Below are 12404 nucleotides of genomic sequence, written 5' to 3' on the forward strand. Positions count from 1 at the left end.
GAGCCGTAGTAATGGCGCTGCTGATGAGCCTGTGTTTGTGTGCTGAAGCGGGGAGTGAGTAGGGAGGACGTAAGGCAGGGGTGGGAAGTCCGGTCCTTTTTTTTTCCCCTCCTCCTTCTTTTTTTGATGGTGGAGCTGAGCGGCAGTTCACCCCAGAGACCTCCCTCCCTCCCTGTGCTGGGAAACAAAAGGGGCTTTTTCTCTGAGGAACACAGTGACGTGGGAGGCGGCTGTGAATGTGGGCCATGTGTCAGGGCTGCTGCTCCTGCTCTATTTGTCTGCTTCCCCTGCCCAATCTGATGCCTGAGCACAGCGTCATTAACTTTTTGATTCACTACTCCAGAACGCGAAGCACCTCTGCACATTTGTTCAGGCTTGTGATGATGCTTGTCATCTTAGGAAGTGCAAGGTAGCAAGCCATGCCATTAAAGAGCGGTTCAGTAATTTGAAAATTGTTTGACATTCTCAATTCAAATACCATTTAAAGTGTAGCTGTGGGTTTGAACTTGTCCTCAAGGTCAAAGCGTAATCTTGTAATAGATTGGATCGTTATTCTGCTGCCTGAGAATCTGTGTGCTTGCACAGTGAGGTCATATTTACACTGTGCCTGTGGTGCATTTATGCTGCCTCTCTTTTACCAGTTAAGCCCTTTTCGGGTAATGAGTCAAAAAGGGAATGGCTAAACAGAAACTTTGTAAGCGTGCTGTGTGGCAGGCTGACACATGGAGGGCCCCTGGCCTTTAATCAGCGCAGCGACAGAAGTGAAAGGAGGCTGTGTTCTGAGAGGAGATAGAGAGCACAACAGGGGCGAGCCATGCTAACGCTCTGCACAGCGCTCGTCCACAACACCCCCAGCGCTGACACAACAGGATGGTGGGTCATTCTTGAACTGTCACTGGAGGTTATGCACGCTCTTATCTCCCTGAATGATCCTTCTTCATTCAGTGTTTAGGCAGCAGATGTCCCGCAGTAGAGTCGGTGTGTGCTTTCCTTCAATGAACAGGTTACTCTGATGGTTTTTGCCTCAACATGTTATATTTATTTTCACTAAAATCAGATTACCTTAATTAATGTCAATGCTCCAATACAGACAAGCTGTTAACACTATAATCATCACACAGAAAAGCTGAAGAGGAAAACAGACATTGCATTATAAAAACACAACTAAACTAAACAGAATTTTTGAATTTGAAAACTTTTTTCTCCCAGGAGTGGAACTTGACATTAAAAAAAAAAACCAAAACTCAAACACACAGAGAGGGATGTGAAACTAAATGTAGGTATGAGCTTTTGGTATTTGCTGCCTACCTCCGCTTGGCAGCTAAAATGTGGTCAGGGCGAAAAGCAGTTTAGTAGTACCACCCAGCCACAAAACATTTCCAGTTGAGCGAGTATTGTGTGAATTACAGGAGAACGCAAATTTCGCTGAGAGCTCTACAACAAGTTGAAAACCCCAAAACTGCTTTGCTATTATTTTTTGTTCATATGTGCTCGAGCGTCAGGCCACTGTGCATGCATGTTACATTGCTGTGTTGAATGTCACCCACACACTTAAATTCATGCGAGAACCGACTACAAACTTTGCCTGAGGTACAACTGTTTGTTTTGTCAGTGTTATGTCTGACGAGCGACAGCCTGCACCCACACAGAGAAGATGCATCGAGGTCACACAAGCCTTCTCACATGAAATAGTCCTCAGTAGACGTAGACGAAGTGTCTGCTCAGTGACATGGCTAACATCTGAAACCTGCGCCTCAAGAGAGCTCCCCAGCAGAGACAGGCAGCTTTAAAATGGAGGTCAGCCGATAGCCGTCAGACCTTACGCTGCATGGTGACACACAACCAGCCTTTCGTCCCGATTATGCATGCGCACACGCTTGGGTATGACATCATGAGGTCATGCTTTGTGTCTGGGGAGCAAAGCCGCTGAGGCCTTAGCGGACAGTTGAGCAGGGGTCAGGCCCCCGGAGAGGCCGGTGACGGCTGTGACCGTGTCAGCAGAGCACACACTGCTCTGTGTACGAGCTGAGACACTTCTCAGACTCTGACAGAGGAATGGGCTAAGGGGGGAAATGGGGGGAGGGAGATTCAGGCCGACCAGTTCTGAAGTCTCAGGCCCTCCCACGCCACCGAGTGCTGTCGGCACGTGTGCCCAAGAGGGAAGAAGGGTGATGAAATGTGGGGAAACCATGTGGTTTGGCGAGTGCGAGCACAGAGGCCTTCACATGGACCATCACTCCCCGCACATAAGGGAGGGGACAAATAACTGGCTGCTGTCAAAACAAGCGAGGATAACGGAGCATTTTCAGGCTGCAGGTGTGCAGTGTTGTCTGGTCAGCTGACGTGCCATTTCCTGTCGAACAGGAAGAGCAAAATGAGAAGAGATGAAAGTTCAAGGTAACACACAGCTGGCAGTTGTTAAGGTGGGTTAATGCAGGTGTGTTACAAGAGCAGCAGTGTGTGCAGCGTGTAAGAGGAGCCTAACCCAAACAGATGACATCAAAACCTATATGAATGTTTTCTCAGAGACACACTCCAGCAGTGTGTGTACTGCTGCTCTGCTAAGATGGAGAATGATCTCCAGGGCCCTGAGATTTCATTGTATAATCATACTGAATAAAAAATAACATTTGAGCTTACCATGTGAACGTTAGAAAGAACTCACTGACTCTTATTACATGACATTGTTTTAAAAATAAACCATAACTTTGTTGGATTAAGTTGCAAACGCAACTTTGTGCAGCCAGGGGAGTGTGTGTTCGGGCTGGATGCTGGAGATTAAGCAGGACTCATTTCACAGAGAGCCATATTCTCCTCTTCCTCCTGACAGACTCGTGCTGCAGGGCTTCGAGTCCCTGAGGTGTCAGTCAACCTAAGATGAAAATGAGATCATCTGCTTAATGACCTGAAGGTGTAGAAGGGGAGAGGGAAGGATGGGTGGAGGACACGGCAGACAGTCATAACTGTGTTCTGGTATGACTGGAAGCCGATACTAATAGAGATGAATCAAACCCAGTGGTGCTGTGAATCACATCATCTTAATGGAACATTTTGTAGAGAAATAGCTGACAAATGATCTGACAATTAATTGTAACATATTATTTAGTCTTTTAAATGTCATATGAAATAAGCAGCCAAAGGGACCTGCTTCACAGTGATGTGAGAGAGGAAAGCTGATACACATCAGCCAAGAAATAAAATCAGGTCAGTGTCTCAACTGCACAAAATGTAAAAAACTTCAATAAGAGGACCTTTCAAAAATAAGCATTTTTTATTTGAAACGCTCTTTGTTCATTTTCCTGCTGATTGACAGCAGCGATTAAAAGGCTAATCACTCAAGGACTAACTGTGTTTACTTGAGAGTAAGTACACTTAATTCATGTCAGCAATGGGGTTACTGACAAAGTACAAAGGTGAGAATTTAAGGCTCCAACTGGAAAATCACAACAGCAGCTTCAGTCAGTCAGGGCATTGACAGCGTGTTGAGTCTGCCCACAATGTCCCGTGACAGCGAGGTCAGACATGTCCAGACACGTCTCCTGAAAAGAGGTCATCTCTATTATTTGAGAGGTAATCTTGCTCCGCAGTCTGAGCTCATACTGTAGTCAAGGAATCAATATGCTGCAGTCCAGGAGGAACAGATCAGTGTTTACCCTTCGCAGCAGCCTGTGGATGTGGATGTGGACTATCAGCTAACTGGGTCCATGTCCAGCCTAACCCTCTGTGTTTGTGTTTAGCACCTAGTGATGAGGAGCTGTGGCCACGTTACTCCGTTTGTATTAGAGTGGGGGGAGAGAGAGAGAGAAATAAATCCCAGTTAAAGCCAAGTGAATTCATACGAGAGCAGTCAAGTACATGTTTAATAGTTCCATACGAGGCCGACGGGCGTTCACATAATGGACAAAACATGGCGTCGAGCGCTGCGTCCAGCTGCCAGCGCTTTGCTGTACACATTAATATGTATTTCCAGATATGAAATGGGAGTGGTGCACTCAGCTCAAACGCTGTTTCGTAATACTTTGCAGCATTTCATTACCTCTAATTGCCCAATAACATTCAAGCTTGTGTCAGCTAATGGTGAAGTGAACCAGAAAGACCTCAATGAATCACTTGGCAATGGGCTTTTGTTCTTGATGAATCTATTTGGTACACTGAAACCTTGGGGGCAGCGATGGAGAATCGTTTGTTTTACGCCCCACTTCCAGAGACCTCAATGATCCAGCTGGCACACAGGAGCCCAATAACCAATACGGCCCAACCCCTCATCATTTTATTTAACCTCATAGTTAGACAATGAGGTGCATGCTCTAAATCTAATGAGTGGGAATGATCAGTGTAACACTGACAGGCTTGGCAGTCGAGTAAATAAAGATAAGCGACTGTAGATGTGCGTCTCTTCACTGATGATGGAGGGCTCATTTCATTTTTGTTTACAGACAGAGAAACACAAGCTGGAGCACCAGTGCAATTCATCAGACACAGCCGAGTTCTGCATTTATCATCTCTCAGGCCAGCTCACTTCCCATTTTCAGCATTTTATTTTCGTAGAACAAAAGCTGCTCCGATATGGATTCCAGTTTAAACCAGAGCCAAGGCTAAAATTTCCCCAGTGCTTTAAGGCCTTGAGCCCTTTTTTTCTTCTAAAGTTCTGCGACAATGACTGTGACAAATTGGCTAATTCAGGGAGACAAATGTTTTCAACAGCTCATAGACTACAATAACTGTATTTCTAGAAGTAAAAGCCAGACTCTTACATTAATGACAACTCCCAGCTTTTTGTCAAGACTGTGCACGCTATAACGGAGTGAGTGACGAAACATTACCTACATATATCAGGTTGTTTATATTAACCAGTGATCCTCTCTTTCCCTCCTGAATGTCCACTTTGACTACAAACAGTCTCCACGTACTGCAGCACCAAAAATAACCGGGCTGTGTAACATTAGCAAGTGAGTCTGAACACACAGTTTTTACTTTCCCTTCTAACTGTCAGTTAGCAGCTGGTTACTGACACATTCATGTCAACTTGAAATATCTTATCTATGCCAGTCATGTACAGGTTCAATCTAGTTCATGCTACGCAGACAACCAGATGGCTGGGTGTTTCCCAATTATTGACAGTGTTGACGGGTTACAGGATTTACAGTATTTTAGCTCAGTGCTGTGTAAATATCTCGATGCAACACACCGAAACCCGTCAGACACAACTAGGAGTGATGAAAAAAAAAAAAAATACTACAGACAACGAACCAGCCAGGGTCACAGTGAGCAGAGGAGTTATCCTGTGTCCTCTGTCTCACACTCAGTGGCCCCTCTGACCGAGGATCAGATCCACAGCCTGAGCCAGGTTGTCCACAGTGCCGTCAGCCGTCACCGTTGGGTGCTTCTCATCGCTGGCCCTGAGGGAGGAGAAGCAAAAGCACACGCTTTGGAACACGCAACATGGGAAGAAACAGGAACAAACAAATTGGCTCGCAAGGCTCCGCAAACGAGAGGCACCAGTGTGATATGATCAGCCACATTAACAATACTGAGTGTATATACTGGGAGAGAGCCGGTCATGACGGGCCACGAAGATTCAGGAAGGCAAGAGTTACACAGAACGGAGCAGAATCATGTGACAGGCGGTGGTTCAGCTTGAGGGGAGAAGTCTACGTCCTCTCTGAACGATCATAAGAGCTCACTTTTGACTTATGATGAATGACAACTTCAGGAATATCACACTCTTCCATTCAACTTTAACTTTTGAGTTGTTGCCATCTCCAGACTTCAAGGTAGCCAAACCCCCCCCCCGCAGCGGAGGGCATGTTTTCTGTCTACCTCCAGCGGTCACTGTGTTCCAGACCTTTCTGCTGCATCTGGAGTCAAATAAAATAGACCAACTGAGGACTTAATAGAACTGCTACTTCAAAACAAACAAACAACAAAAAAAAGATTCTTGAAATAAAAGCACAGGAATAATTTGGTGGCTTAGGTCACTGGTTTCCAACAAAAGCAGCGAGGACCTAACTGCTTTCACCTTCACAGGGCAAAAATGACAGGAGCGCTGACCGTGGCTTTTTGTCATAATTTTGTTCTGACCTGGTTTCCTTTAATAGTACAAACTCTGTAGGAGCTTTGGGGTGACCTTGCATGACCCCCTCTTACTTTTGCCATTGTCTGGCTCAGTGCCCAGTGATGGATGCAGATATGGCTGTTTAATCAGCTGGCAGGGGAAATGTGATCCATTTGGCGTGGCAGCGGGCCCAGGGCGGCATGCAGGACCCTTTTCCTCCCATCAAAAGAGGGGCAACGCCCACTTCATTTATCTACGGGACTGCCCAAGACTCCCGCTCATTTATGAAGTGGTGCCTATAGATCCACCCTCCACCGTCTGCCTGACCAGGCTCTGTGTGCTGCTTCTGTTCTCCGGTCACGGGTTGGAGCTCCAGATGGGGGGGCTTTGTCTGGCCCTGGGTGTGGAGCACACACCACTATTAATCCTGCCCTTTGAGAGCTTGCAGAGGACCTTTGCAAATATTTGTGAGATATCCAAGTGTAGAGACAGAAAGACGAGGCCTGCGGGGCGCAGGGTTAAAAGAGGTGTTGAATACTGAAGGCACGCTGAGTACAGGGGAGCGGTGCCATGTGTTTACGCATGTCTGTCAGCCTCCAGCGCTTGGGTTATGTGAGATGGTCTGCTAATGGCCGAGGTGTTATGTCTCCTGTTCTGGATTACCCCCGCACTCTTTTCTGCCGGAGGACTGATTGAGTTCACACAGGCACACAGAGGCGACTTGGTCACATGGCTCTTATGTTTCAAACTGCGAGGCCAACAGCATTGAACGCACTCTCTCGCCAACCTGATGCTCCTTTCAAATCTCCCCCAGCCTCTGCCTCTTAGACATGCATGCATGCATGCGTGTATTCATTTTGCTGCTTTTCTCTCCTTGCCATGAATAATGTAGGAGTAGCCAGGTCAATGTGACCATGCAAAATTCAGCACAATGCAGCTAATGTTACTGATGAGGTAATCTGCAGCCCGCCGCATGTCCTTCAAGTCAATACTATATCAATACACATGAAGAGACAAGTCTGATCCCGTGGCCTGATGGACAGCACACAGCCTTCATGCAAGTATGAGGTCAGCTATGAGGTAGGAGGTGAAAGGCAGCCAAGAATTTACTTCAACACAACTGCTACCATGTTGAGACATTAAAAAAACTTCACCAGAAAGTTATTACAGTTTGGGTAGTGAGGGGCCAAAGAAGTGCATTAGGAGTGTCGAATTATAGACTGTAAATCTGAAGATGGTAAGATATTACCTTCAGAGTCTGCACATATTTCAAATTATGAACACTGAGTGTATTTTAAATGACTGGCTGAATCCAATCTGAAGCCAGAACTGTCTCATTAATAAAAAATATTTCAATCAGTTTATAAGATGAATTCCTGTGTGCTTTACAGACCCTCCCTTTAAACTGCAGAGACAGGGCACGGATTAAACAGAACACCAGAACATGGATATCGTATCCATACTTCTGCAGCAGTATAAGATTATAGAGGTTTAGGGTGTCATATTAGGAGATATATAATATGATACTTTACTCTATAAAACATGCAGACAGATTTTTAAAAGGACAGGTCACACCTCTGTAAAAATCAAAGTGGGTATGAATGACTCACACACCGAGCGCACTTGTGTGTGTGATAGTCAGCTGTGCATTAAAGGCAAAGATCAGGCTCAGATTAGGAATGACACAGAAATGTAAGACAATGTTTAACATTAGGATTCTTTGTTTTGAACCGACATTTTCATTTCATTGTGAAGGTGGCTGACCGCAGGGTGAATGGCACATCAAGTTAATACTTAACACCAGCACATACACAAAAAAAAAAAAAAAAAAAACACACACTCATGCACACAGAAGAAGGCAAAACTGTCGCACATGTCTGATTTGGATTTACACTTCTCTTTTAACCTCTTCACCTGTGATGAGTGTACTTTTTGCCTGAAGCGGTAAACAGATAAAGCAGATAAGGCGTGGCACGAAGGAGGAAGAGTCCAACCTGAGCCGGCATTCAGAACAGCACTTTGGTCTCAAGGCAGTGACAGAGCAGGCAGGCAGTGTGGCTTTTGGGAAACACTGCTGGAAACAGTCTTCTTCCCAGCAGCTGAATTTCTACATACAAAAATATCTTGTTTTTAAGGGAACTCCTGAAATAATATTGAATTACTGTTGTTGATACAGTAGATCAAATTCCACTGGGTGTAGACAAAATACTACACACTCCTCTTGGAAATTACAGGTCTGGTAATCAGTATTCAAGTCAAAGGAATATGCAACAAGGAGGAGCTTCAAATAGGACAAAATTAGACACAGTACATCAAACAAGACATTAAACTGTGCCACCAGGTATGTATGTGAACACCTGAAACATGAAAATTATAATTGCAGGAACTTTTTACTATATTATTTCCTCTAAAATCTTCTCCCCTAAATACATAAAACTGGAACGCCCTCTGTATTTTTTCAAGTGTGCCGTCACCTGCTTTTACAGCGTGGAATGACATTTATGAGCATTACAAAAATGCTGAAAGGAAAAGAGTCAGCCTGCCAGTGAGGGACGGAAAAACACTCAGCCCAGCTCATTGTGTGGAAGTGTGTTTTTCATACCAGACTGGTGAAGGCCCCTTCAGCCAAAACGCTGCCTTTTCTCACAGTGAAGGCAGGCCCGACACGGTAACCCGAAGGAAAACACAGGCCGACTCTAACTATAGCCTTTATGTTCAGCCAAGCCTTGTGGGTGACATGGGATATGAACCCAAGTGAAACCGGGGAGGCTAAGGTGTGTGGCTGCACATATTTCCTGAGGCTTAGCGCCACTGCAGGAGTGTTGGCCCATGGAGTGAGAACGTGATCACAGTTTGTCCAGTTCTGCTATAAATAAAAGGTCATGGGAGAGATTGATGAGACAATCAGAAAGAGCGGAAGAGACCACAGCGAGCTGAGATGTTCCTGGTTTTACTATCATCATTACCATCATCATTATCATCAACCACCTCAGCTTCACTTTTGCGCTTTTCTCATCTACCTGATAGCTGCAGAGACACATAACACCCTTGAGGCAATACAGCTGCAGACTCTTTTGAAAACAGTCTAACTGAACTTGGGAAACCACCATGTTGCTTGTGTGTTATGGCAACACAATTGACAGATGCTAGGCTGGAGCCCTCACATCCTCTGCTGAGTTTGCGGCTATGTAGCAGCGGTTCTCACTTAAATTTGCAAAGGCTGTATAACGTTGAGTCATGATCAGCAAACAGCTGCAGTACGGCTTCTTCACTCTTAACACATTCAACGATTCTTTCCATATAGCAGGACACAAAGGGGATTCCCTGCTTGCGGAATGAAGAGGCACTTGCTTTTTTTTCTCCATCCTGTTGCTCTATGAATGCCTCTTATAGAGTGAGTGATGTCTATGTGTGTGGTGCAGAGAGAGAGATGTATACACACACAGAGACACACAGACAGAGAGTATCCTGAACAGTCATTACCACCCAGTGGAAAGTTTCTGTCTTCCCCGACCACAAACACTTCTGAAACTCAACGAACAGAACGTAAATCATAAACCATCACCCTCACTCTCATAAAAGAATAAAAAGACTAAGCTTGTTCTTTTCCGGGTTTAAATCTAATCTATACAGCACAGTTTAGAATTTCAACATGCCTATTGTGTAGCTTGAGATTTTCTTTTGATTGATTTACAGAGATGAAAATCATTTGTGACATCCTCTAGATTGGGGTGGTTCCCATTTCTTTCCCTGAAGCACCACATCATCACGCTTCAAATATGTTATAATAAACCGGATGCCATTTCGTACGTAGTGTTTTTTACCACTCTTCACAGTAACATACAGTGAAGTCCTATTAATTACTCAGGCTAATAGGCAGATTGCTGGTTATTGCAAACCTAGCAAAATGCATTTATGTTTTCTTTCTCTTGATGCCCTTTGAAGCCTTTGACTTCATTGGCTGAACTTTGGATGTAATCTTTAGGAAAATGCTGTTGTGGTAATTCACTGCAGTGAAGATGTAGTCGAAATGCCTTTCTGTATTTTGTAACCATGATGCCATGAGTGCAAATTTGATTTTCACTGAGCTAGATTACACAACAACTCAATCAGGATTGCAGTAAATACAAGAAAGTTACAAAACTACTAATGCAACCCTTTAAAAGTGTAACTTTACACTAAACACACTGTTCGGTTGCTCCTAGCATACCACATTCAAATCTCCAACCGGTCTCTGGCAGCTGCAATGCTGGCAATACAGCAGGACCAGAAAACACGGGATTAAAAATAAATAAATAAATATCTGTGATAATGCATGATTGATTTCCTCTTTTTTAACTGTCTATTGTGAGTCCCACAGAGTTATAGGAACTATATTCCAAATAAGCAGACAACTTCTTTCTTTTGTTAAGTCTTCTACTGTAACATCCCCCCATGGCACCTGAAATTCTTATTCATTATTAATAAGTTGTCACGGAGGTTTAAGCTGTTTTCCATGATGAGAAGAAAGGCTTTTGTTTATTTGATCAAATTCTTATAAAAAAAATAAGCTTGTTCTTCACAGCTGTCCTATCAGTGCTGTGCTCAATATGCAGAGGTTCATGTGACCTAGATCTACCCACACTCCTTTCTTCAGCCTGTTAATATGAGCCGAGCTACTGATGACTTGCTCAACCTTCATCTGCGAGTGTGCATCTCTGGATCTGACTGCGTGTGACTGCATGAGATTTTCCAGAGATACAGGACCGCTGAATCACCTGCTTCTAATACAGAAAATTAAAACACTCGTGCAACCACACAAGAGCAGTTTGGAGGAAAAATGGCTCCAGAAGAAACCAGGCAATGGCCCAAGTCCCCCCAGCCAAGCAGCCTGTCTATTGGTAATTGCGAGAGGGATTGGATCCCCATTGAAACAGCCAAGGGCCTGTGTTCATGTGTTTAAGAGGCAGTGCTGTGTTTCAGCTTGCCATCTGTGGGCTTTAGCTCTCCGATTCTCTCCCACTCTCACTCCTTTTCTTTCTTTCTTTCTTTCTCTCTTTCTCATGGGTGGAAAAGTACTGTTGAGGGGCTCAGTGGCCAAGGCCCGACCGGCTCCTTTGTCTCACTGTGGGAGTATAGTCTCGCTGTGAGAAAAGCTTCAGTTAATTATTAATATCTCATTGACTTATAACGCACGGCAGGCTTTAGAGGAGCCTGCAGGCTGGGGAAGCTGTCACCCCAGGGTGGTGAGGGATGGTAGACCAGGCCTGGGCACCCAGTGGAGTCTGTTCAAGCCCTTTAACTTCTTTGTGAACTACTGCCACATCGATCTAGGATGTACTCAATCTGTGGTGCTCTGTTATTTTATTTCCAGCCCAAAACTATCAGATTGAAACAGAAATGTTCAAAATGCTGCCCAACTGATGGATACAAAATATTTACAGAGGGACAAATCTCACTTTGTCTTTGCAGCCCCTTACACATGTGTGTCAGTGGGTGACTGATCATAGTGGCCTAAAACGACTGCTTAGCAGTCTGAGCATTAGATAGCAGCATCTTCCACTGAAAATCTATGCTGCGAGAGCCACATACCACCTGCTTGTAGGATTAAAAGGCATTGTATGTTGCTCCAACACAACGGATCAGCTTGGATTTACAGTAGTTTTATTGGATGTCAATGGTGTGGGTGTATTCTCCAGTACACATTTGAATTCTAGGTTTAGTGCCAAATATTTCTGCCAAAACAGGCTAAAATAAACGGTTTCCATTGCTATTACAATTAGGATTCGTCTATGCATACAATTATGTTTGCCAAAGTTAATTGCCTGTAAAGAAAGTTAATAGCAAACCAAGCTGCCCACAAAATATAGCTGTGTTTATCAGAAAGTTTTTGAAATACAAAAACGTTTAGAGATGGACAGCGCAGAAGCAGATTATGCATCTTTTAGGTATTTTACACATTTTTGCCATACGCCTGTCATCACTAGTCAACACTGTAAATTAATGAACCACCGTTTATTACATCTGCTGTAATTTCTTCACTGTGATACTTTATTAACCTCAGAGAAATGTGAATTGAAATGTAAGGAAATGACAGCAAAAAAAAAGAGAAAGCTATGCTCGGTCTCATGCCAGCAGCAAAGTGCTGTCTGGACGAGGTACTCATTCCCAGAATTGATTGTGTTTACATTCAACACTAACATGCCAATTCAAATCCATGGAAATAGGATGAAAACACAGATTAGACACTAAGTTAATTAGCAAGACTGTATGTCATTGTGGTAAGCGTTGCCCTTGACTACAATTATGATGTAATCCAGCCTACATGTATAAAGACAATCTAGCAAAACACAAATTCTTAATTTTAACA

The 12404-nt window shown here is 44.1% G+C and overlaps 1 protein-coding gene across 8 annotated transcripts in view; it reads right to left on the reverse strand.

The window, feature by feature from the left end:
• The window catches only part of lhpp (phospholysine phosphohistidine inorganic pyrophosphate phosphatase), a 40687-nt gene that overhangs the window by 18526 nt on the left and 9757 nt on the right, over window positions 1-12404 (reverse strand). For 2 of the 8 annotated variants that reach the window (XM_029527495.1, XM_029527492.1), the window contains one exon: window positions 1266-5399. The exons of 1 other annotated variant lie outside the window; for it this stretch is intronic. In XM_029527495.1, coding sequence (XP_029383355.1) covers window positions 5303-5399 — 97 coding nt within the window. In that variant the 3' untranslated portion in view covers window positions 1266-5302. Of the gene's footprint in view, window positions 1-1265; window positions 5400-12404 lie in introns of those variants that run through there. 5 more of the 8 variants (XR_003842226.1, XR_003842225.1, XR_003842224.1 and 2 more) reach the window with 5 other exon arrangements.

Source organism: Echeneis naucrates, chromosome 19 (genome assembly GCF_900963305.1).
Source record: "Echeneis naucrates chromosome 19, fEcheNa1.1, whole genome shotgun sequence".
NCBI lineage: Eukaryota > Metazoa > Chordata > Actinopteri > Carangiformes > Echeneidae > Echeneis > Echeneis naucrates.